Source organism: Pteronotus mesoamericanus, unplaced genomic scaffold (genome assembly GCF_021234165.1).
Source record: "Pteronotus mesoamericanus isolate MK-2021 breed Mesoamerican mustached bat unplaced genomic scaffold, CSHL_Meso_final scaffold_705, whole genome shotgun sequence".
In the NCBI taxonomy this organism is placed as follows: Eukaryota; Metazoa; Chordata; class Mammalia; order Chiroptera; family Mormoopidae; genus Pteronotus; species Pteronotus mesoamericanus.
The window spans coordinates 18,143,273-18,168,751 of record NW_026555326.1 but is presented as its reverse complement, the minus strand read 5'-3'; the positions used below and the strand labels follow the sequence as shown (position 1 = coordinate 18,168,751).

Sequence of the window (25,479 nt, the reverse complement as noted above, 5' to 3'; positions counted from 1 at the left end):
TAGTAACCTAAAGAGGATAATAAGAGCAAACCCCTGCATAGCAGATGGCATGTGCCAGGCACTGTTATATGTGTTCTACATACATTTATTTATTTAATCTCAACATCTACCTCATAGGCCTGTTACATATTATCCTCATTTTATAGATGAGGAAACCAAAACTCTGAAAGGTTAAGGAACTTGCTCAGTATCACCAAACCTTATTAGAGCCAGGATCCAAATCCAGATGGGTTGGCTCCAGAATCCATGTTATTCACCACCGTGTTACATTTCATGATTGCCATTAAATTGTTTTTGTTGAGGGTTGACTTATCTGGAAAGAATGCCCCTTGCTCTTCCAAAATAAAAAATTGCATGGACAAGCAGGAGTTTCCAATGAGCTCTCTCTAAAGCTCTTTGGCTCTTCAGACCTCGCCCTCCCTCCATCCCAGCCACCAACACACACACAAATTGATCTCTGGAGCCAATGAACACTGGTATCCCACACAACTTTTGTGTGTATGTGTGGCAATGATGATACCAATTTCTAATTATGCATTAATGAAAAGTTTAATTTGATACTATAATTAATTTTTTTCTAATTTCCCACAGGAATTATTATTCCTTACAAAGAGTTTTAGTAATCAAAAACATTTCTTTCTGCCTTGACTGGTGTAGCTCAGTGGGTTCGACATCATCCTGCAAACTGAAGGGTCGGTGGTTTGATTCCCGGTGGGGGCAGGTGCCTGGGTTGCAGGCCAGGTCCTTGGCTGAGGGTGTTTGAGAGACAGCTGATCACTGTTTCTCTCCCCCTCTTTCTCCCTCCTTTCTCTTCTCTCTAAAAAATAAATAAATAAAATCTTCTAAAAAACCAAATATTTCTTTCTTGCACAAAATCAAAGAACAGTCTCTTATCTCAGGACAATTGATGGCTATCGGTATTGGTTTGATTTCCAAATACCTCTGTTTTAAAATAACTTAAATTAGAGCCCTGGCCAGGTAGCTTGTTTAGATAGAGCATCTTCCTGATATGCCAAGGTTGTCAGTTTGATATCCTGAGAATCAACTAATAAACATATAAATAGGTAGAACAATAAATCTCTCTCTCTCCCTCCCTCTCTTTCTCTCTCTCTCAAATCAATAAATAAAAATAAAATAAAATAACAAATTCTATTTATGTAGACAAGCTTTGCTTATCTCCCTACCAGTTATGAGGCAGAATATCCTGGAAGTCTGAATATTAGTCTGATGGGAAAAGTTGGAGGGAGCTTAGCAGGGATCTGCCTTGGGGATGATGAATTAGACACACACATGTGGGAAAAAATAAACACAGCTTAAGCATAGAATTGGAACGCCTAGAGTCCAACTCACTGCAACAACTATGGGTTTTGCTGTTGTTCTTAAAAAAATGTTTAAGTACTCTCCCAGAATTCTTCAGTTCATTCCACAGAAGTGATATATCACCTATTCTTCACATGTAGTGGGTTTTCACAGCCCTGAAAACTCATTTGCGAGGTAGGTAAGTATAAACTAATGAGTTAGGGAAACTTGGAATTGTAATACAAATTATAATTATAGGATAATAAGCTCCATTATATCAGTTTTCAGGGAGTTAGAATGGATCATTCTAGTGAAGACTTTGGCTAATAGATTGCTGTGGCCAAAAGCCTCATTAGATACATCAAGAAGGATCTTGGAAGCAAAGCTGAAAATATGTCCCTACTTTTGTGTATGAGCTAGGATACCATATGCATTTTTTAAAGTTTTAAAGATATAATTATGTGTCCTATCTTTTTTTTTTTCATTTCACTTCTCCCACCTCCTCCCCTTTGGCAACCATTGGCTTGTTCTCTATATCTATGGGTGTTTTCCTGTTTTATTTTGTTTATTCATTTATTTTGTTTTTTTAGATTCCACACATAAATGAGATCATATGGTATTTATCTTTCTCTGTCTGACATACTTCACTAAGCATAATACCCTCTATGTCCATCCATGTTGTCACAAATAGCAAGATTTCATTTTGTTATTGCTGAATAACATTCCATTATATACAATATATATTTTATTATATTTAATAGTATATATTTATATAATTCCATTACATAGTATAATATATATTTTATACATATAAAATATATACCACAACTTAATCTATTTATCAGTTGATGGACATCTGGGCTGCTTCCATATCTCACTTATTACCAGTAATGGTGCAATGAACATCAGGGTGCATATATCTTTTCTCAGTGTTTTGGATTTCCTTGGATAAACACCCAGAGGTGGAACTGCTGGATCATATGGCAGCTCTATTTTTAACTTTTTGAGGAATCTCCCTACTGTTTTCCATAGTGACTGCATCAACTTACAATCCCAACAACAGTGTATGAGACGTTCCCTTTTGTCCACATTCTCGTCAATACCTGTTATTTGTTAATTTATTGAAGATAGCCATTCTGACGGGTGTGAAATGATATCTCATTGTGATTTTAATTTGCATTTCCCTGATGATTAGTTGACACTGAGAATTTCTTCACAGGTCTGCTGGCCCATTTGTATGTCCTCTTGGGAAAAATGCCTAATCAGGTCTTCTGCCCATTTTTAAATTGTATTGTTTGGTTTTCTGGTGTTAGGTTGTACAAGTTATTTTTATATTTTGAATATTAACTATTTATTGGATGTCTTATTTACAAATATCTTCTTCCATTCAGTAGGTCATATTTTCTTTGTTGATAGTTTCCTTCACTGTGCAAAAACTTTTAGTTTGATGTAGTCTCATTTATTTTTTTTCTTTTGTTTCCTTTGCTCAAGGAGCTATATCCAAAAAGATATTGATATGAACTATGTCCAAGAGTTGACTGTCTATATTTTCTTATAGGAGTGTTATGGTTTTGGATCTAACATTTAAGTCTTTCATCCATTTTAATTTTGTATATGGTATTTTTTTAAGTGGTCCAACTTCATTTTTCTTGCATGTATCTGTCCAGTTTTGCCAACACCACTTATTGGGGGGACTGTCTTTACCCTGTTGTATATCTTTGCCTCCTTTGTCATAGATTAATTGGCCATATAAGTGAAGATTTATTTCTGGGATATCTACTCTATTGCATGGACAAGCAGGAATTCCCAGTGAGCTCTCCCTAAGCTTGCTTCCTCTTTGGCTCTTCTGAGAACATTCCCTTCACAAACTGATCTCTGAAGCCAATGAGTACTGTATCCCAATGAACTTTCTGATTTCCTGATAATATATTGGTAGTACAGGAAAATTGTTCTTTACCCTGCCCCTGTCGAACCTAATTTAAAAAAAATTCATAATATTTGTTAATTCAAAAGTAGATATGTAACATATTTAAGTTATGAAGCATAATAATAAATGAACTGCTATGAGCCGATGACCCAAATTAAGAATTATATTATTGCCATTATCACTCTACCTATCAGTGTGTTCTTTCCTTCAGAGCTTCTTCCTGCCTTCTTCCCAGAAGTGAACTTTGTCATGAACTTTCTTTGTCACTCCTTTGCCTTTTTAGAAATAGATTTATCATAAATATATGCACCTGTAAATAATACATTGTTTAGTTTTGCTTGTTCTGAGATTTACAAAAATAATAATGTATGCAATCTTCTGTAATTTGCTTTTTTTACTTAATAGTATGTTTCTAAGATTCACCCCTGTTGTTGGATGCAACTCTAATGCCAACTCATTCATTTTTTCACTGCTTAGAATATTCAGTTGTGGACTATATCACAATTTATATAAGAATTCTCCAGGCCATGGTCATTTGCATTGCTTGCTTTTACATACAAGGCTGCAATAGCATCCATTTGTGTTTCTCCTGGTGTATATACGAGAGTGAAATTGTTGGGTTGTGGAGAACATGTACATTCAACTTTACCAAATGATGCCAAATGATTTTCCACAGGGAATTTTATCAATGTATACTCTGATACTGCTGACAGGCAGTGTATAGGAGCTTCAGATGACTCTCATCTTTGCCAATACTTTTTTACAGGCTTCTTTTTTAAATTTTTTATTTTAATTTATTTTTTCAAATACATTTGTCTCTGCCTACCCCCCACCACTTTCCCTTGCCCCCTCCCTCCTTCCCTCCCTCAGCTCTTCCCCTTTGGTTTTGTCCATGAGTCCTTGCTACAGGCTTCTTTTTTTAAAAAAACACTTTATTTATTTATTCTTACATTGAGAGGAAGGTAGGGAGAAAAAGGGAGAGAAACATCAATGTGTGGTTGCCTCTCACATGCGGACTGGGGACCTGGCTCGCAACCCAGGTGTGCTCCCGGACTGGGTATCGAACAAGCAACTTTTCGGCTCACAAGCTGGCACTCAATCCAGAGCCGCACCAGCCAGGGCTACAGATTTCTTAATGTTTACATATGTAATGGATTAAAAGTTGGTATCAGTATTCTCATGATTTCTAGTGGAATTGACATCTTTTCATATATTGGGTTGGCCAAAAAGTTCATTTGGTTTTTTCCAGTAGATGACTCTAATAGAGCTTAGTTGTATTTAACTTCATTCGGAAAAATTTTGTTAGATTTTATTGTGACAGCTGTCATGTCAGCGTACATTTTTAAACAACTTATCAAAATTGGTGAATTTTTCTGCAGCCATTTTAATATTGAAAATGGAAAAATATGCAACATTTTCAGTACATTATGCTTTCTTATTTCAAGAAAGGTAAAAACGCAACTAAAGTACACAAAAAAATATTTGTGCAATGTATGGAGAAGGTGCTATGACTGATCAAATGTGTCAAAAGTGCTTTGCGAAGTTTCATGCCGGAGATTTCTTGTTGGATGATGATCCACTGTTGGGTAGACCAGTTGAAATCGATAGTAATTAAATCGAGACATTAATTGAGAACAACCAACATTCTACCACACAAGAGAGAAGTGAAATACTCAAAATATTCAAATCAATAAAGTTATTGGTGAAAATGAAAAAAATGTGTCTTTTATTATACAGAAAAAAACTAAATGGATTTTTGGCCAACCCAGTATTTATCTGCTATTTATTTTTCTTTTTTTGTGAAATGCCAGTTCGTGTCTTTTGATAATTTTCCTATTAGTTCTTTGTCTTTTTTAAATTAAGTTGGATGAGTTTATTTTAATATAATTTTGGATACTAAAAATGTATGGCAGATCTGACTGGTATGGCTCAGTTGACTGGACGTTGTCCCACAGAACACAATGTCACCGGCTCGATTCCCAGTCAGGGCACATGCCTCAGTTGTGAGTTTGGTCAGGGTGCTTACAATAGGCAACAAATTGATGTTTCTCTCTCCCTTCCCCTTTCTCTGAAAGTAAATAAATAAAAGTCTTAAAAAAAGAAAAAAGTATGGCATAGGGATGCCAGGTAGCTCAGTTGGTTAGATAGTCGTCACAATATACCAAGGTTGTAGATTTGTTCTCGGTCAGGGCACATATGAGAGGCAACCAATGAATGCATAAATAAGTGAAACAAAAAATCAATGTTTCTCTCTCCCATCTTCCTCTTTTTCTCTAAAATCAATAAATTTTTAAAGTGTATGGTAAATATATTCTCTAAGTTTATTACTTGTATTTTGACTTATTTTATAGTGTCTATGGTTTTAAGAAGTATTTAACTGTAAAGTCAAGTTTATTAACCTTTTTTGTGAAAAATTATTATTTATTTTAAATATATTTTATTGATTATGCTATTACAGTTGTCCCAATTTGTCCCCCTTTCCTCCTCCACCCAGGACTCCCCATTCCCTGCAGTAATCCCAACCTTAGTTCATGTCCATGGGTCATGCATATAAGTTCTTTGGCTACTCCATTTCCTGTACTATTCTTAACATCCCTCTGTCTACTCTATACCTACTAATTAGTACTTCTTAATCCTTGCACCTTTTCCCTCATTCTCTCCCTTGCCTCTCCCAACTGATAACCCTCCATATCTGATTCTGTTCCTGTTCTGCTTGTTTGCTTTGTTTGTGTATTAGATTAAATTGTTGATAGTTGTGAATTTATTGCATTTTTAATGTTCTTTGTTTTGATCTTTTTCTTAAATAAGTCCCTTTAACATTTCATATAATAATGGCTCGATGATGATGAACTTTAGCTTTACCTTGTCTGGGAAGCACTTTACCTGCCCTTCCATTCTAAAGGATAGCTTTGCTGGATAAAGTAATCTAGATTGTAGGTCCTTGCTTTTCATCACTTCAAATACTTCTTGCCAGTCCCTTCTAGCCTGCAAAATTTCTTTTAAGAAATCAGCTGACGGTCTTATGGGAACTCCTTTGTAGGTAACTCTCTGCTTTTCTCTTGCTGCTTTTAAGATTCTGTCTTTATCTTTAAACTTTGGCATTTTAATTATGATGTGCTTTGGAGCCGTCCTCTTTGGGTCCATCTTGTTTTGGATTCTCTGTGCATCCTGGACTTGCATGTCTGTTTCCTTCACCAACTTAGGGAAGTTTTCTTTCTTTATTTTTTCAAATAGATTTCCAATTTCTTGTTCTTTCTCTTCTCCTTCATGAACCCCTATGATGTGAATGTTCGACTGCTTAAAGTTATCTCAGAGGCTGCTTATACTATCCTCACTTATTTGGATTCTTTTTTCTTGTTGTTGTTCTGATTGGTTGTTTTTTGCTTTTGTATATTCCAAATCATTGATTTGATCCTCGGCTTTATTCACTCTACTGTTGTTTCCCTGTAAATTGTTCTTTATTTCAATTAGTGTATACTTCATTTTGGACTGGATCTTTCTTATGCTGTTCAGATCCTCACTGAGTTTCTTAAGCATCCTTATAACCAGTGGTTTGAACTCTACATCTGATAGATTGTTTATCTCCATTTCATTTAGCTCATTTCCTGGAGGTTTTATCTGTTCTTTCATTTAGGCCATATTTCTTTGTCTGTTCATTTTGGCAGCCTTCTTGTGTTTGTTTCTACATATTAGGTAGAGCTTCTGTGACTCTGTCTTGGTATCATAGCCTAATATGGTAGGTGTCCTATAGGCACCAGTACCACAGCCTCCCCATCACCCATGCTGGGTAATTGAGGTGCGCCCTTTGTGTGGGTTGAATACTCTCTCCACTTGTAGTTGAGCCCTGTTTGCTGTTGATGGGTCAATGGGAGGGATTTACCCAGGCCAGTTAGTTGCAAGGATTGGCTGTAACCACTGAACGCCAACTTTTGCCCACTGTGGAGGATCAGCTGTGTAGGGGTAAAGTAGTGGTGCTCCAATGTGATCTGTTAACTATCCAGTGGGTGTGCAGGCCCTGACATTTCCTGGGTATTGCAGGCCAAGGTCAACCCTGACCTGTGTTTTACCCAGAACCACCCTTACTGAGCAATAGAGCAATCTGTGATGGCTGCTATGCTTGGTGATTCCCAGCAAAGCCAAGCTGTGAATATAGGCTGGCTGCTGGTAATGCCATGCCTGAGGCCACTTAGCAAAAGTTACAGGGCCTGGAGGCTCACTGAGGCCAGCTGTTGCTTGTTTGCAAGGATTTAGGAAGTTGTAAAGCTTGAGCCAAGGCCAGCCATTCATGTGGAAAAGCTACTCATAACAGCTGTAAGTTGGGTGGGACAGAGCCTGAGGGGATCTCAAGGGTGAGGCCAAGAGTGTTAGTCAGGTTGATGGAGTCTCAGATATGCCACCTACTTGCTGGCTCTGTGGCTCTGCCTGCCTTTCTGTCTGGGAGAAAGCTGTCTCCCAGCTTTCACCTTGATGCCAAGCCATTGAGTTTCTCCTTGTATGCCACTGGTGCCTTTCAAGCTGCTACCCTGGTGCTGGAGCTCAGAAGGAGTGAGTCTGAGTAAGTTCATGTGTGGGTTCTTTAAGAGGAGCTGCTTGGGATCCAGAAGTGTCTTCCACTGAGTCAATCCCCACTGGTTTTTGCAGCCAGAAGTTATGGGGACTTATCTTCCTCACACTGGTACCCTGGGCTGAGGAGCCTGGTATGGGGCTGGGACTTCTCACTCCCAAGAAATCTTCTCCAAATTTCTATCTATCACATGTGGATGTGGGACCAGCCCATTCTGCATCTCCACCCCTCCTACCAGTTTGGATGGATGTGGTTTCTTTAATTCTGTAGTTATCAGACTTCCATTCAACTCTATTTCTGCCAGTTCTGAGTGATGGTTGTTCTATAATTTAGATGTAATATTGATGTGGTTGTGCAAGGAGGTGAGCTGTGTTTATCTATGCCACCATCTTGACTGGAAGTCCTTATTCCAATGCTTCTCTCTTGCATTGATCTCTCTCTCTCTCTCTCTCTCTCTCTCTCTCTCTCTCTCTCTCCTCTCCTTCCTTCTCCCTTCCCCTCTCTCTAAAAGCAATGAAAATATGTCCTCTGATGAGGATAAAAAGATCATAATAATGCTTCCCGTCTTAAAGACTATTTTTGTCTGATACTAATATAGCACCTCAGTTTTCTTTTGGTTACTACGAAACTAGTATATTTGTTTGTATACATTTTCCTTTCAATCTTTCCATGCCTTTAAAGTTTAGGTAAGTTTCTTATAAACAGCATATTGCAGCCAAAAAATAGATGTCTTTTTTTTGTCTGCCCAACATCCAAAATTCCTTCCTATTTGAGGGAAATCTTCATTTATGTGAGTGTCTAAAAGACAGAACCTTATTCCCACCACAGAAGTTTAGAGAAACCAAGAATACCCTCTTTTATTCCACGGTGCCCGAGGTGTCATTGCGTGACTCAGCCTTGACCAGTCAGATGCTCCAGCCAGGAACTGGAATACTGAGTGACACAAACATGACACATTTATAATTTGGTATGGCAGACGCAGCAGTACCCATGACAGTAGCAGCTGTGCTCTGCAACAGCAGTGTCCAGTGGTGCCAGCAGTGCCCTAACCAGACTTTTCCTGTGCTGCCCCTGGCTATGGCTCCCAATGCCTGGCCTCTCTTGGTTTCTTCCATTCTGTAAGACCAGTTCTCCTTCTACTTGATTCTGGAAGCTATCTGATCTCGTTATAATAAATACCTTTTATGCTTAAGTAAAAGAGATTCTATTTCCATTGCTTGCAAACAAGAATCTTGACTGATATAAAAGTGTTCTTTCTTCCTCTGAAATTGGGGAGCAGGAGATAACATAAAGAGGGAATACATGAGGTTTGGATTTGCTGGAGCCATTCTTGCTACCACAGGGAAGCCAGCCTGGGTATAAAATTAACATAGAAGAAAGGTGGGGTTGAGAAAAATCACAAACATGTAAAGGCAGAACCCTGAAAACACCTTGAATCTATAGAGCCAACCATACTTTAAGTTAGCCTTACTCTGGGACTTCATCCTCAAAAGTCAATAAATTCCATGTATTATTTAATCTCACTTAAGTGGACTTGTCTGTCACTTGCACCCAAATGCATCCTACCCAATGCATTCCCATTCTGCCTTTGAAAAGAAATCCCTCACTTGATTCTGTAATAAACATTTAGCTGCTATTCTGCTTCTTTCTTTCCTAGATGAACTCATAAATGGTTTAAAATCTTAGTGCCTTCACTTTCTGCTCTTTGCTATTTAATCCACTAATATCAGGATTTTCTTTACTAATCTGTTGACACTATTTTTTAAATCACAAATGGTTTTACCCTATCTTAATTCAATGCCACATTCTCAAAGTCATTAATTCATTCAACAAACATTTTTTACATGCCCACCTCTGCAAAATGTAGGGCTACGGCACATTCATTCATTGAACAGATCTATGCATAAAACGTCTAATATATCCTAGACTTTTAAGATAAAAAATAAATAAATTAGATGTGGTCCCTACTCTCACATAGGATTACTATTTTACCTGAGAAGCTAGACACTAAAGTAGTTATAATAAACTATAGTGAATGTTACTAGAATATCTCCATGGGGAAATTAACATTTAAACTAAGGCCTAGAAGTTGAATATAGAAAGAGGGGAATAATGCAAAGAGAATGTTAATAGAAAAGGTTTGGAGGCAAAGGAGGATCATTGAAAACTCATGGAACTATGAGAAGTCCAGCATTGCTGGGTCAAAAAGTACAAAGGAGAGAGTGGCAATGCAAAATAGACCAAATCATGGATAACCTTGAAACCCCATTAAGAAGTCTGAAGACAGTGAGAAACTGCTATAGGATTTTAATCAGAGGACCGTGAAAAACAACATAAACAAAGCCACTTCAAAATGGAGTCGGTGCTGCCATTCCAAAGGAACCACCCTCGTCTTACTTCTCAAACCTTTAAAATGTTTAAACTGTTCAAAACAACCTTTGGACTAGACCTAATGCAGCATTGTATTCCAAACGACTGCTTGCAAAGCTAATAGTAAAGCAAACATTCCCACTACTAGAATGAAAATTAAAGACATTCTTTAGAATCAGCACCACCATGTATAGCTAAAGAATAACTTGGCTTATTTGCACTTATTGAAATTCCTTCCTTCTGTTTATGTAATTATTCCCCTTTCCTTTTTCATAAAAACCTTTTGCCTTCACCCGCAATGGGAACGCTATTTGGGTTTCTGCATGAATCAGTGCTTCCCTAATGGCTATTCTTTTGGATCTCAAACACTTGTTGCCTTTCACTTTGCCTTTCATTTTTAGGTTAGCAGGACTGATCAATTCATGTTTATTAAAGGTCACTTTGTGGTTTGGAGGGAATACGAGTTTTTTCAGGAAATCAGAGAGTGTTTGCATGAGTCTAGCATTTGATGGCCTAGGGGGTACAGTGCTTACCAAAGGCATACATAAAAGGAAATTGATTTGAGAAATATTTTGGAAGTAGGCCCAAAAAGATATTAACAGATACAGGAAGTAAGGAGCCACTGAAATGTGGAACACAATAGTGCACATGACCCTGCTCCGAAAGAGCACTGCAAAAAGGTTAAGGCACAAATGACCCATTAAACCATTTTTCAGAACAAATCTCTTGACATTTTCTCTCTAGGCTTGAATAATATTCAGGGCTCTTTCTCTCATGATGTGCTTTGTTTGTTTGTTTGTTTGTTTGTTTGTTTGAATCCTTGCTTGAGGACATGCTTACTGATTTTAGAAAGGGGGGAAGGGAGAGAGAGAGGAAGACAAACATCAGTCAGTTGCCTCTCTTACATGTTCCAACCAGGACCAAACTGGCAACCTAGGCATGTGCTCTGAAGGGGAATTGAACTTGTGATCTTTCATTTTACAGGGATGACATTCCAACCAACTGAGCCACACTCGTGAGGGCTCATGACGTGCTTTTCATGGTTTCCTCAGAAATTCCCTCACTAGAGTTATCTAATTTCAGATTCCTCAGAGTAAATGTCCCTCCACTGGCTGGTCTTTACAATGCTGAATTCAAGTTCATGTCCAGCCACATTCTGTTAGGATAAGTTCATCCTAGCAGGAAGCCCTCCTGGCCTAGATCCTTAGTTATATGCCCTCCCCCCTGGCTGGTTCCTATCTCTGGAGTCCATATCTGGACCTCAAGAAAGAAAAACCCTCTTCGATCAATTCAATCTCAATTCTGTGTTTCTCTGTTGTCAGACTTCTTCAGCCAACCTCTTTTCTTCCTTTCTTTCTTTTTAAATTTTATTTTATTATGGTAAGAACATTTAACATGGGATCTACCCTTCTTAAATTTTTAAGTGTACAATATATTATCGTTGACTGTAAGTACAATGTCATACAGCAGATCTCTAGAGCTTATTCATCTTGCATTACTGAAACTTTATGCCTGTTGATTAGTAACTTCTTATGACTAAAGACGTTGGGCATCTTCTCATGTGCTTATTGGCCATCTGTACATGTATATCTTGTCTTAGAGAAATGTCTATTCTGATCCTTTGCTCAATTTTTAATTGGGTTATTTGTCTTAGGATTCTTTAGTTGTAGATTTCTTTACGTATTCTAAATACAAGTCCCTTGTCAGAAATATGATTTTCAAAAATTTTCTCCCATTCTATGAGTTGTCTTTTCACTTTTTTAATTTACATTTCTTTATTTTAATTATATTTTATTGATTATGCTATTACAATTGTCCTAATTTTCCCCCTTTAACCTCCTCTACCCAATACCCCCTACTCCCTCAGGCAATCCCCCCACCACTGTTCATGTCCATGGGTCCTGTGTATAAGTTCTCTGGCTACTCCATTTCCTGTACTGTACTTTACGTCCCAATGGCTATTCTTGACTACCTATTTGTACTTCTTAATCCTCTCACCTCTTCACCCGTTCCCCCCACCCTTCCCCTCCCATCTGACAACCCTCAAAATGCTCTCCATATCCATGATTCTGTCTCTGTTCTTCTTGTTTGCTTAGTTTGATTTTTAGATTCAGTTGTTGATAGATACGTATTTATTGCCATTTTATTGTTCATAGTTTTGATCTTTTTCTTAAAAAGTCTCTTTAACATTTCATATAATAATGATTTAGTAATGATGAACTCCTTTAGTTTTTTTCTACTCTGGGAAGCTCTATATTTGCCCTTCAATTCCAAATGCTATCTTTGCTGGGTAAAGCAATCTTGGCTATAGTTCCCTGCTTTTCATGACTTTAAATATTTCTTATTTAGTCCCTTCTAGCCTGCAAATTTTCTTTTGAGAAATCAGCTGACAGTCTTATGAGGATGCCCCTGTAGGGTAAATCAGCCACCTACAAGCTGACTGATTTTCTCTTACTGCTTTTATTTAATCTTCTCTTACTCCTTATATTTAATCGTTGGCATTTTAATTATGAGGTGTCTTGGGGTGGGCCTCTTTGTGTCCATCTTGTTGGGACTCTGTGCTTCCTGGACTTGTATGTCTATTTGCTTTGCTAAATTAGGGAAGTTTTCTTTCATTATTCTTGCAAGTAGATTTCCAATTTCTTGCTCTTTCTCTTCTCCTCCTGGCATCCCATGATGCAAATATTGGAATGCTTGAAGTTGTCCTAGAGGCTGCTTACACTATCCTCATTTCTTTTGGTTTCTTTTTTCTTGTTGTTGTTCTGATTGGTTGTTTTTTGCTTCCTTATGTTCTAAATCATTGATTTGATTCTTGCCTTCGTCACCTCTACTGTTGTTTCTCTGTACATTGTTCTTTGTCTCAATTAGTGTATCCCTCATTTCTGACTGGATCTTTTTTATGCTTTTGAGGTCCTCACTAAGTTCTTTGAGCAACCTTATCACCAGGGTCCTGAACTCTGCATCTCATAGGTTGTTTATCTCCATTTCATTTAGCTCTTTTTCTGGTGTTTTCATCTGTTCTTTCGCTTGGGCCATGTTTCTTTTTCTCTTCATTTCAGCAGCCTTCATGTGCTTGTTTCCATGTATAAAGTAGGGCTACTTCGACTCAGTGTCTTCGTAGTGTGGCCTAACGTAGTTGGCGTCCTGCAGGGTCCAGTGGCACAGCCTCCCTATCACCCGAGCTGGGTCCTTGAGGTTCACCCTTCATGTTGGTTGAGTATTCCTTGCTCTTATACTTGAGCCTTGGATGTTGTTGGCAGGTCAATAGGAGGGATTTATCCAGTCCAGTCAGCTGCAAGGACTGGCTGTGACCACTGACCACCATACTCTACCGTCCATGGAGGATCAGCTGAGCAAGGGCAGGGTGGTGGTACTCTGACATGACCTCTAGCTGCCCACTGGGTGCTCAGGCTTTGGGATTTCCAGGGTGGTGCAGGCCAAGATCAGCCCCCAATTGTGTTTTGCCCTGGGCAACCCTGCATAAGCTATAAAGCAATCTGAGATGGCTGCTACTTGTGCTGGGCTTGGAGATTTCCAGACAAAGCCAAGCTGTGAATCTAGGCTGGATGCTTCTAGTGCTGGGCCTGGGGATCAATGGGGCCAGGTGCTCCTTGTTTGAGAGGATTTGGAAAGTTTGAAACATGGGGCAGAATTCCAGAGAATATCCAGTGCAGGGCAATAACAGTGTTAGCCAGGTTGATATAGTTTCAGATATGGCACCAGCTTGCTGGCACAGTGAAGGGAGGGCTCAGAAAAGGAACGATGGCCTCTGCTCACCTTGATGCCATACACCTCAGTTCCTCCCTGTATGCCACTGGTGCCTTTCAAGCTGCTACCCAGGTGCTGGAGCTCAGAAGGAATGAGTCTGAGTAGGTAAGTCCATGTGTGGGTTAAGAGGAACTGCTTGAGGCTCCAAAAGTTTCTTCCATCGACTCAATCCCTTCTGGTTTTTGCAGCCAGAAGTTGTGGGGACTTATCTTCCTGGAACTGGAACCTTGGGCTGGGGTGCCTGGTGTGGGGCTGGGATTCCTCGCTTCCAAGATATCCTCCCAAATTTTTATCCTCCACAAGTGGTGTGGGACTAGCCCATACCCCATCATTGCCCCTCCTACCAGTCCGGATGGATATCGTTTCTTTAATTCCATAGTTGTCAGACTTTCATTCAACTCTATTTCTGCCCATTCTGAGTGATGGTTGTTCTATATTTTAGTTGTAATTTTGATGTGGTTGTGGGAGGAGGCGAGCCATGTCTGCCTATGCTGCCATCTTGATTGAAAGTTCATCTTTTCCCTTTTTTGATAGTGCCTTTTGAAACACCAAAGTTTTAAATTTTGGTGAAGTCCAATTTATCTTTTTTTCCTTTTTTGCTTTTGCTTTTGATGTCATATCTAAAAATTCTTTGCCAAATTCAAGGTTATAGAGATTTTTTGATTTGTTTTCTTCTAAAAGTTTTACAGTTCTAGCTCTTACAGTTCTAGCTCTTTAAGTTGTTGCTCTATTTTGAGATAATTTTTATATACCATGTTAAGTAAAGGTCCAACTTCATTCTTTTGCCTATGACTATCCAGTTGAACCAATACAATTTGTTTTCTTTCCTCATTGAATGCTGTCGGTAGCCTTATCAAAAATCAGTCAACAATAGCCCTGACTAGTGTAGCTGAGTTGGTTGGGCATCATCCTGGAAAGTGAAAGGTTGCTGGTTCAATTCCTGGTCAGAGCGCATGCCTGGGTTGCAGGCCCAGTCCCTTAAACAATTCTTTCTCTCTCTCTCTCTCTCTCTCTCTCTCTCTCTCTCTCTCTCTCTCTCTCTCTTTCTCCCTCCCTTGCCATCTATCTAAGAATAAATGAATGAATTTTAAAAAACAGTTGACAAAATATATGAGTTTATTTCTAGACTATCAATTCTAGTCCATTAATCTGTATGTCTTTTCTTATGCCAGTACCACTCTCTTAATAAGTTAGTAGCTTTGTAGTGAATTTTGAAATTCGGAAATAGGAGCCCCCTGACTTTGTTTTTTCTTTTCTTTTTTTAATGATTTTATTGATATATTTTTAGAGAGAGAGGAAGGGATGGAGAAAGAGAGGGAAAGAAACATTGATTGGTTGTCTTTCACATGTGCCCAACTGGGACCTAGCCTACAACCTAGGTATGTGCCCTGACCAGGAATTTAACTGGTGACCTTTTGGTTTGCAGGCTATCCCTCAATCCACCGAGCTACACCAGCCAAGGCTGACTGTGTTCTTTTCAATATGATTTTGGTGGACTAAGTTTTAATAACTGAAATGGATCACTTCGGGGGTGTACCTGATTTTTCATTGAGTTGGGAATGAGAGCACAGGTAAATAATGATTAGGGAAAAAACAAAACAATTTTATGCTCATACATAGTAAGTTAAGACTCCACAGCAAATTAGTTATGATAAGTACTCTCAGAATTTAAAAAAAGTTCTTAGAGAAGGATTTGATCTTAACACAGAATTGGGATATTCGAGACAGATTTTCCCAGATCTTACAGGGTAAGGAATTCCTGATTTTTTGAGTTATAAATATTTGCTCATGTTTTGCCTTGGAAAAATTCTCCAAATATTTCACACTTTTATGTGTTTGTATATATTGAAAATCACCTATACTAACTTTATCAGTTTCATAAGCACTTCTTCAATAAATCTTGCTGATTTTTTTACTTTTGCAAAACTTCTTTGGTTTCCACATAGTGTTATTAAGAATATACATACATACACATACAAAATGATAACCTTGTTTTATCCTCTCTTGTCTAGGAATATGACAAGTCTGAAGATATACTTGAGGAGGTAGCTACAGTTGGACAGGATCAAGAGGTGTATTCCCATGGATGACTCAAGCCTGTCCGGCACTGTTGATGTAGACAAAGGCTTTGCCATTGCTTTTGTTGTCCTTCTGTTTCTTTTCCTAATAGTGATGATTTTTCGGTGTGTCAAGTTGGTAAAGAATCCTTATGACGCCAGTTTCACAACCACAGAACTATCTTTGAGCTGAATTATGAAAAAGCCTGTAACTTCCCCTCACAGGAGAGTTGAAATCTTTTATAGAGAAGATTGTGATCCAGATTTTATATTATTTTACCTCTCTATTTCTCAGCTTTCTCACTCTTGCATTCTGCAATAGAGACATGAGGGTAACTTGAGAATAATAAAAAGGATGAAACTCAGGCTCGTCTACATTGTTTCTATTCAGGAAAATGGTTACAAAATGGGACAGAGACATGCTAAATTCACTGATTAAAATAAGGCTATGGTGTCAATGATAAATCCGGTAAGAGGTTATATCCAAAATTTATTAAAAAACTCAACACCCCATAAAAAAATGGGCAGAGGATCTGATAGACCCTTCTTCAAACAGGACATATAGATGCCCAATAGACATATGAAAAGATGCTGAACGTCACTAGCCATCAGGGAAATGCATATGAGAAGCACAATACGATATCACCTCATACCTGTTAGGATGGCTATCATCAATAAATCGACATACAAGTTTTGGTGAGGATGTGGACAAAAGGGAACCCTCGTGCCTTATTGGTTAGATTGCAAATTGGTGCAGCCACTATGGGAAACAGTATGAGGGGTCCTCAAAAAGTTAAAATGGAACTATCTTATGACCCAGCAATTCCACCTTTGGATATTTACCTGAAGAAACCCAAAACACTAATTCAAAGAGAGATATGCACCCCTATGTTCATTGCAGTATTATTTTTTTATTTACAGTAGCCAAGATATGAAAGCAACCTAAGTTACCCATCAATAGACAAGTAGATAAAATAGTGGTGGTACAATGAACTATCACTCAGCTATAAAAAAGAATGAAATCTTACCATTTGCAACAACATGAATGGACCTAGAGGGTATTATGCTAAGTGAAATAAGTCAGACAAAGAAAAAATACCATATGATTTCACTTATATGCATTATCTAAAGAACAAAATAAATAAACAAAACAGAAACAGACTCATACAAAAACAAACTGATGATTGCCAGAACGGAGGGGGATTGGGGGGCTGGGTGAAAAAAGGTGAAGGGATCAAGAAGTACCAACTGATAGTTACAAAATAATACCAATAATAATAATAAATACAGCATAGGGAACATAGTAAAAAAAATAATAAGGCCATCGATTTCAATATTCCAGTATCTCCTGGCCTTAAAATAAGACAGCCATAATTTTATGATGAAATTAATATAATTTTCATGATGCTTGGTAAGGCGCACCTAAAACTAGAAGCCCTCCTAGAGGTGGTCCTAGGAGGTCCCTTTAGTTATGCAAATGTAAGGCCGGCAGGAACCAATGGTATTACAATAAGAGTCTAACAGGATCTTTTTGTGTGTGAGGTTTTATAAAATCTGTGGCCCTTGTCAAGTGGGCAAAGCTCTAAGGTACAGGTGGACTAATTTGCCTGGGATGAATTCCTTAATCTCTCTCAGCCCAAATTTTATCTTCTTTAGAGTAACGTTGGTGGTTTGAAAAGAAACCCTCAAAAAGATATGTCCATGTCCTCATCCCTGAAACCTACGGTGGTGACCTTACTTGGAGAAAGGGTCTTTGAGTGTCCATGCCTCTGTCATCCACCTTGGCTAGACCCGTTCTCTTCCATGAGAACGTATCATCAATAAACTTTGCTTACATACCAAAAAAAAAAAAAACGTAAGAAAAGGGTCTTTGCGGATATAATAAAGTTAAGAATCTCAAGATAAATTCATCCCGGATTATCCAGGTGAGCCCTCAATACAATGACAAGTGTCTTTATAAAAAAACAGAAGAGACGATACAGGAAGACAGAGGAAAAGACCCTATGAAGATGGAAGAAGAGATTGGAGTCATCCAACCACAGCTAAAGAACGCTTGCCTGTAACCACCAACACTGGAAGAGGCAAGAAAGGATTCTCCCCAGAGACTTTGGAGGGAGTGCAGCCCTGCCAACACCTTGATTTTGAACTTCTAGCCTCCAGAACTGTGAGAGAATACATTTGTGTTTTGGGGTTTTTTAGCCATCTATGTATGTAGTGATTTCTTATGGCAGTCATAGGAAACTAATATATAATACATGATGATGATATGATGATGATGATAAAAATGAAAAAATTCCTAGACACTGCCTTTTTTCACAATCCTTCCTTCCAGAAGTAACTGCTGTTAAGGTAGTTTGTTGTTGCATGTATGTGTAGCTTTCCAGACATTTTCTTTTTAATGTAATATGTGTGAATAAACTATCTATTTTCATGTTTCATGATTCAAAAAGTATAAAATGGTATACTGTGAAAATTCTTACTCCAACTCTGTCCCCCATGCTTCCATTTGCTCTCTTCAGCAACAACCAGTATTAATTTCTTGTCTCCTTCCAGTGATATTTTAAGTATATGTGAGAAAAATGTATATTTCTGCCATCATTGACACAAACAACAGGGTGTTAATACGAATGTTCTACACTTGCTTTTCTCACTTAATAATGTGCCTTGACTATCACTCCATATGAATGCACAAAGAGCTTCCTTAGCCTTTTTTTTAAAAAACACAGCTGAAGAGTATTCCATTGTGTGGGTGTGCCATAATTTGTTTAACCAACCCCCTGCTGATAAAAATTTACATTGTTTCTAAATATTTTGCTGTTTCAAGCAATGTTGCAGAAGATAATTTAGCATTACATCATTTCAAAGGTATGCATATTCAAAGTATGCACTTGCAAAGGCATGTAGTTTAATTTCTAGAAGTTGAGTTGCTGATTGAGAGTATTGTAGAATTTACACTTTTGAATTAGCATTCAAAGTTCAGAAATTTTCATATAAAATACAGATTTTTAAGTTTACTTGGAAAATTATAGATCTGGCAACACTAACTATCACGCAGGACAAAAATTGGCTGGAGCTAAGTAGCAACTGCTCCCTGTAGGAGGTATTTCCCTGGTCACCACAGTTCTTACCCAACCCATTTTGCTCCTTTACATTATTTTCCTGATGCCTGAAACCCTTGGAGTTTTTAATCCCTATCTTCTTTTGTTTTGATTCTGAGATCACTCGGCAATCTTTAGATTATGATCTAATTCCCCTTAAGTCTGTCTGCAGGGAAAGGATCATTTGGCATTCCAAGCGTTTGGCCCCTGTGCTATGATATCTCATGGTCAAGTATTAAGTAGCATGGTTTGTGATTTTTCGATGTATCACAGTGTATTATGAGAATGAATGTGCTGAGCACACCAACATAAGTATTCCAAATGGTGGGTGTAACAGTTACTTATTACTTTATATTATTAAACTGGCAATAAACTGTCTACCTCAACACATTTTAAATTTTAATAATGTGAGTCATTTATAATAGGGCCTGAATCTCTGACAAAAGTTAGTCTTCAGGCCTTAACAAAAACAAACCCAGAGCTTGGCTCCCTAATTATCAAGGCCCTGCTCTAGAAAGGATTACACAGCTCAAATCTGCCTTTCCCACAGTGTTTCTCGTATTAGTGAACAAATTACCTGGAGGTCTTATTAAAATTCATGTTCTGATTCAGTACATACTTAGTAGGGCCAGCAAGAGATTTAGAATCTCTAACAAGCTCCCTTGTTTGTACATTGAGTAGCAAGGTCTTAGAAGACACTTTCTAAGTCCCACTGCTGATTTCTTTTTTTTTTTTTAAGAGAGAGAAGGGAGGGAGAAAGAGAAGGAGAGAAACCACACATTGACGTGTGGTTGCCATTTGCACACCCCCAACTGGGGACGTGGCCTAAAACCCAGGCATGTGCCCTGGCTGGGAATTGAACTGGCGATCCTTGTGGTTCACAGGCTGGTGATCAATCCACTGAGCCACACCAGCCAGGGTCCACTGCTGATTTCTGTCAGTCTGATCTCTTCAGCCTTCTCAGGGCAACGAAGAAATCAGATTGGAATATGATGTTCCAAATAGCTCCTGTTTATCTTCAGCATTCCCCATTCCTAATTTCCACACCTAAACTACCCATGCACACATCAGAAAGCTGAAAATCTAATAGAAACATAATCAGAGCAAAGCAAAGCTTTCCCCTCAATACACATTTCAAAGCACCACATGTACAAGGCAATATGTCAGGTGTCAGGAGAAACAGAGATATTAAGACAGGACCTCAGCATTGGGTTAATAACACCTCAGCAGAGGAGACAGCAACATACACAGATAACTCACAAGTGGAAATGAACTAAGGTAATGGAAACACAGAGAAGTTAATTCTGAAGAAGGTGGCTGATAATCTAGGATAGTGACTTTTAAACTCTGGTCCCAGTACCAGTAGGATGTGCATCACCTGGAAAAATGTTAGACATGCAAATCCTCAGATCCACCTAAGCCAACTCCAGGGGAGGTGTGGGGCAGCATTGTGCTTTAACAAGCCCTCCAGGTGATTCTAATACAAGCTGAAGTTTGACAACTCCTGATCTACAAACACTTCACAGAGAAGACATTTGAGATGGACCTTAAGGAATTAAAATTTCACCGGACAGAAAGGAAAAGGACATTCCAGGAAAGAGAGCACAATGAACAAAGGTATGGAGATGCAAGGTAAAATATATAAATATGTTGGGGAAATAGTACATAATCAGGAGTGTGAACAGAAAAATGGGAAACACAGCCAAGGAGGTAAGTTAGGGCCAAATTATGAAGAGCCTAAAGATTGTGAAGTTTGAACTTTGCTTTATAAAGATAAAGAAAACACAGTTTTAAAGCAAGTGACATGAAGTGACATGATCAGAGCTGCATTTTAAAACTGCATTTAGCATCACCCTTCGCCTCTACCCACTAGAAGCCAGTAGTGGGAGATAGCTAACATATTCGAAATATCCAAATCAATGAAGTTATTGGTGAAAGTGAAAAATGTGTCTTTTATCTTACAAAAAAACTAAACAGACTTTTTGGTCAACCCATTATCTAGAGAAGCCCTTAGCTTCACTGTACTTTAATTCCTCACGTTTCAACAATTAGAAATAGGCACTTGAAATGGCCCCAGGGCACTGTGGGCAAGTGAAATGGGCATAGTGAAAGTGTGGTCAGCAATAGTGAATTTCAAGGACTTTGATAATCCCGGCTGCTTAGTCTCAGTTTCCAGTCTTACACAGCAGGTTGTGGTTTCTACTTTTTAAATGAAGTCAGGTGCAGTTAATGTAAAGATTGCTCAGCAAATTAAAGAAATAATGAGATAATATGGTAGTCAATAGTGCTGGCTCAGCAAATACACCTGGTTATCCCTCCTTCCACAGATGGAGCCCTGTTTTTCCTGGCCCCCTTGTGACTAGGTAGGGCCTTATGACTCATGAATTGCAACCGGAAGTGTACTGAGTCACTTTAATTGCTAATGTGAGACCCTCTAGCTTTCTTTCCTTCTGGCATGATGATTCATTAGCCTAGGTTCCTGAGTAACTATCATCAGCAGAGCTCCACTGCCAACTTTCTAGAGATGATTATGCAGTGTGAACAGGAAATATACTTTTTTAAAGATTTTGGAGTTGCTGCCACAACATAACCTAGTCTATCCTAATACAGATACTATTTTAACACATATCAAATTCTTTACGTTAAATAGACAGTCAACATCCAGTCCTAATGAAGGTGTGGGAAAACAAACACTTCTAGAAATTTGCTAGTGGGAGTAAAAATTGTTTCAACTTTTTTGAAAAGCAGATTCTATTGTGAAAAAAAGTACTTATTTTTTATTTTCTCAGATTCCATTCTGGGGAATCTCTTCCACAAAAATAAAAGTACTGTTTCAAAAGGATGTTAATGTTTACTGAATTATTTGTAGTGGCTAAAAACGGAAAATAATCTAAATTTCTAAACAAGGTTTAGCCAAACTATGAAGTATTATGCAACTGTCAAAAAGACAAATTTTATCGTTTTTATTGACTTCAAAGTATGTCCGGACCCCCTCCCCTCAAAAATCCATACGCACTATCTTGTACGTACAAGCCTAGAAAACTAAGCTGTTTTACCTTAAAGGAGCAGGGGTGGTAAGTGATGGGGGAGCAGAGGATAGTATTTTGTTTTGCTTATTACATCTTGCTATTCTCGACTTGTTACAATTTGTATGGTTTTTGTAATTAAACAAACTCAAAAGAACAAAAATCTAGGACTGCCAACTGAGTGCTCACGCGGGAAGCTTGGTATTGCTGCCACTAGTTGGGGGTGGAGGAAGAGGCGGAGCTTCGGTAACATTTCCAGCCCACGCCTACTTTACCCTACCAATGGCTTCTCACGTGTGCCCTGGAAGGCTCGCTTTGACGCATGCGTACTCGCCTAAGTTTTGTCTAGCCTCTGAGGGGCGCCCTACAGTATTGAGTTTGGCCCCGTTAGGCTACCGTCGTGGGGACCGGAACGGCACCTGAGGTTTGCTTCCGGGCGTCTTTTTTGCTTCCCCTTCCCTCCCTCACGGTTCTTCCCCTCCCCCTATTCCCCTTTCCCTTTTCGTTCTCTCCCAAAGAGGCCGACCAGTGAATCGTGAGTCTGGGGTCTGGTTGGTGAAAAAGAGCTCTTGTAGCTGGAAGTAGGGAGGTGTGGGAAATTAATTTGAGGTAATTGGAGGCCAGGGGCTTGTCTGAAATGTTTTGTTTTGGGGAGGAGGTCGGGCCTGGGTGGGAAGTTTTCCCCGTGAGGCGAGCGGGGGCGGGGTTGAGCAGGGTTTCTCGAGGCGGGGTGGGGGTGGTGGGACGCACCTCTAAAATGGGTAACACGGGGTGGGGCGATATGTGGGCAAGGGAAAGATGGAGGCTGTGAGAACTGGCATTGGGGTCGCAGGACGTTCTCCCTTTCAGTTTTACTTTAACCGTTTGATCTAGAAAAGCAGGTATAATTGGATTGTAGATTTTAGGTAGCCCCATTTTATTCCTAGGCTGCTTTATTTCCCTCTGCTTTGGAGAAACCTCTGTGCTGCAAGCTTTTCTGTGGTTAAGTATTACAGACTTTTAAAAAAGTAAATTTCCACATGGAAGCGAAGTAATGTAAAGGAAACAAATAATTAAACAGTGAGTTATAGACCACCTCTTACCCTCTTGATGGAGATATTTGTTCAAACTAGGCAATAGCATGCAAAGACTTATTTAGTCAATTTTAAGGAGTACAGGTCACAGGAATACAGATATGCCTCCTTTTTTGTGTGTTTCACAGATACTACTGTTTTTTACAAACTGAAGACAAAGATCGTCTATCAGCAAAAATATTATCATTCACTTTATTGCAATACTCGGTTTATTAAGATTTTCTGGAAGCCAAACCCTCATGCCTGTGTCTTCCTCAATAAATTAGTTCTCTTCAGTTTCCTAAAACATTTCCAGTATCTCCCTGTTGAATAATATATGCCCCCTCTAAACTTTTAAATCCTTATTCAGGCCTGTAGTCTGTAACATAAGATCAGAACTACAAAAGTCTCAGCATCGTATACTGAAGAATGGGGAGAGGGAACATAGAATCAAACTTAACAATATTTAAATAACAAGGGATGAGTTTTATTAGGGGACTGAATTCTTTATTGAGGTTGTAATGACTCCAAAAGTAATTTCCTTTTTTTGTAGAAGACAATAGCATGTCATCCCTCCCTGGGTGCCTTGGTTTGGATGCAGCAACACCTGCAGTGGAGTCTGAAGAGATTGCAGAGCTGCAACAAGCAGTGGTTGAGGAGCTGGGTATCTCCATGGAGGAACTTCGGCAGTTCATCGATGAAGAACTGGAAAAGATGGACTGTATACAGCAACGGAAGAAGCAGCTAGCAGAGTTGGAGACGTGGGTAATACAGAAGGAATCCGAGGTGGCCCATGTTGACCAGCTCTTTGATGATGCCTCCAGGTAAGGACTACATGGGAAGTAGGAGGAAATCTCTCCATTGGCAGACATTTCTAATGTATAATTCATTATTACATTATGCCAAGCACTGTATAGTTTACAAGCTACAGATGTGTAGAACCTTACTCTTTCTCAAAAGTTAAGAGTCTAGGCCCTGGCCAGGTAGCTCAGTTAGTTAGAGCATTGTCTCAATACACCGAGGTTGTGGGTTCAACCCCTGGTCAGGGCGCATACAAGAATCAACCAGTGAGTAAGTGGAACAACAAATCAGTGTCAGTCTCTCTGTCTCCCCCCCCCCCCAAGTCCTCTCTCTCCCTCCTTCCCCTCTCCTCCCTGTCTCTTTCTAAAAATCAGTTTAAAGAAAAGCTAGTGTCCAATATCTTACCTCTCAACCACCCATATATAGAATATTCATCTCTATTAGAGCCTAATATATGATCAGCAGTAGGGGAGCCCAGATTTTGAGTCCCTTTCCCTTTCTCTTGCAGTCTACTTCAGAATGATTGCTTTGTTTTCTTAGTAGAATGGCCTAGGGAATAGAGATCATATGGATTGTCTTATATAACTACAGAGTGTTAATAAGTTCCTAAACTTCCAGACTATTTGTTCCTGGTGCCCTAGTTGTCACTTAGAAAGCATTTTCAAATAACGAAGTAAATAGTGAGGTATGTTTGAAAGGACCATACTTTGGGCTTATTTTGGGTTTTTGAGAAGCTAGTCTGGAAACCACAATTGAAACATTTTTGTATGAGCGAAGCATTCTAAATTCTAAACAGACACATTTAGAATATGGCTGTTTATAAATTAAAGTCAGCTTTTAAATTTATATAAATTCTAATGGCTCCTACACCTCCTGCTGGCTTTGACCTTTTCTACATGTGTTCCAATATTAGGGCAGTGACTAATTGTGAGTCTTTGGTGAAGGACTTTTACTCCAAACTGGGACTACAGTATCGGGACAGTAGCTCTGAGGATGAAGCTTCCCAACCTACAGAAATAATTGAGATTCCTGATGAAGATGATGATGTTCTCAGTATTGATTCAGGTAAGAGATGAAGCTATTGAGAGGAAAGTCTCAGGACCAAAATTGAAACAGTGGAAGATGAGCACATAGAAGATAAAGGAAGGGAGGAGAAACCATCTTCACTAACTTCATATTCTAAACTGTTGAGCTTGTCTGTTACAGAAAAAAATAGAACATTGTTAGTATCATAGGTGTCTTGTACCTGCCACTTTCTGATTGAATTACCCTTCTTTCCCATTTTTATGTAACATCTATTTTGAATTCCCTTGCTTTTCTTTTATAGGTGGCATTGCACCTGTGTATATATTGCAAAACATTTTTGGGTTTGTATACTTTGTAACAGTTTTATGAAGGTGTAATTTACATACTATAAAATTTACCCACTGTAAGTGTACAGTTTGAGTTTTAGTACTGCAGTCTTCACCACAGTCCAGTTTTAGGGCACTTGGTCACCCCAGAAAGTCCCTTTGTGC

At 38.8% G+C, this 25,479-nt stretch overlaps 1 protein-coding gene across 4 annotated transcripts in view; it reads left to right on the top strand.

Moving 5' to 3' along the window:
• The first annotated feature begins 22,489 nt into the window (after positions 1–22,489).
• SETDB1 (SET domain bifurcated histone lysine methyltransferase 1) overlaps positions 22,490–25,479 on the top strand; it is a 30,003-nt gene continuing 27,013 nt past the window's right edge. For 2 of the 4 annotated variants that reach the window (XM_054563182.1, XM_054563180.1), the window contains exons 1-3: positions 22,588–22,718; positions 23,715–23,985; positions 24,876–25,027. In XM_054563182.1, the coding sequence (XP_054419157.1) occupies positions 23,726–23,985; positions 24,876–25,027 (412 nt within the window). In that variant the 5' untranslated portion in view covers positions 22,588–22,718; positions 23,715–23,725. Of the gene's footprint in view, positions 22,534–22,555; positions 22,719–23,714; positions 23,986–24,875; positions 25,028–25,479 lie in introns of those variants that run through there. The other 2 variants (XM_054563181.1, XM_054563183.1) reach the window with 2 other exon arrangements.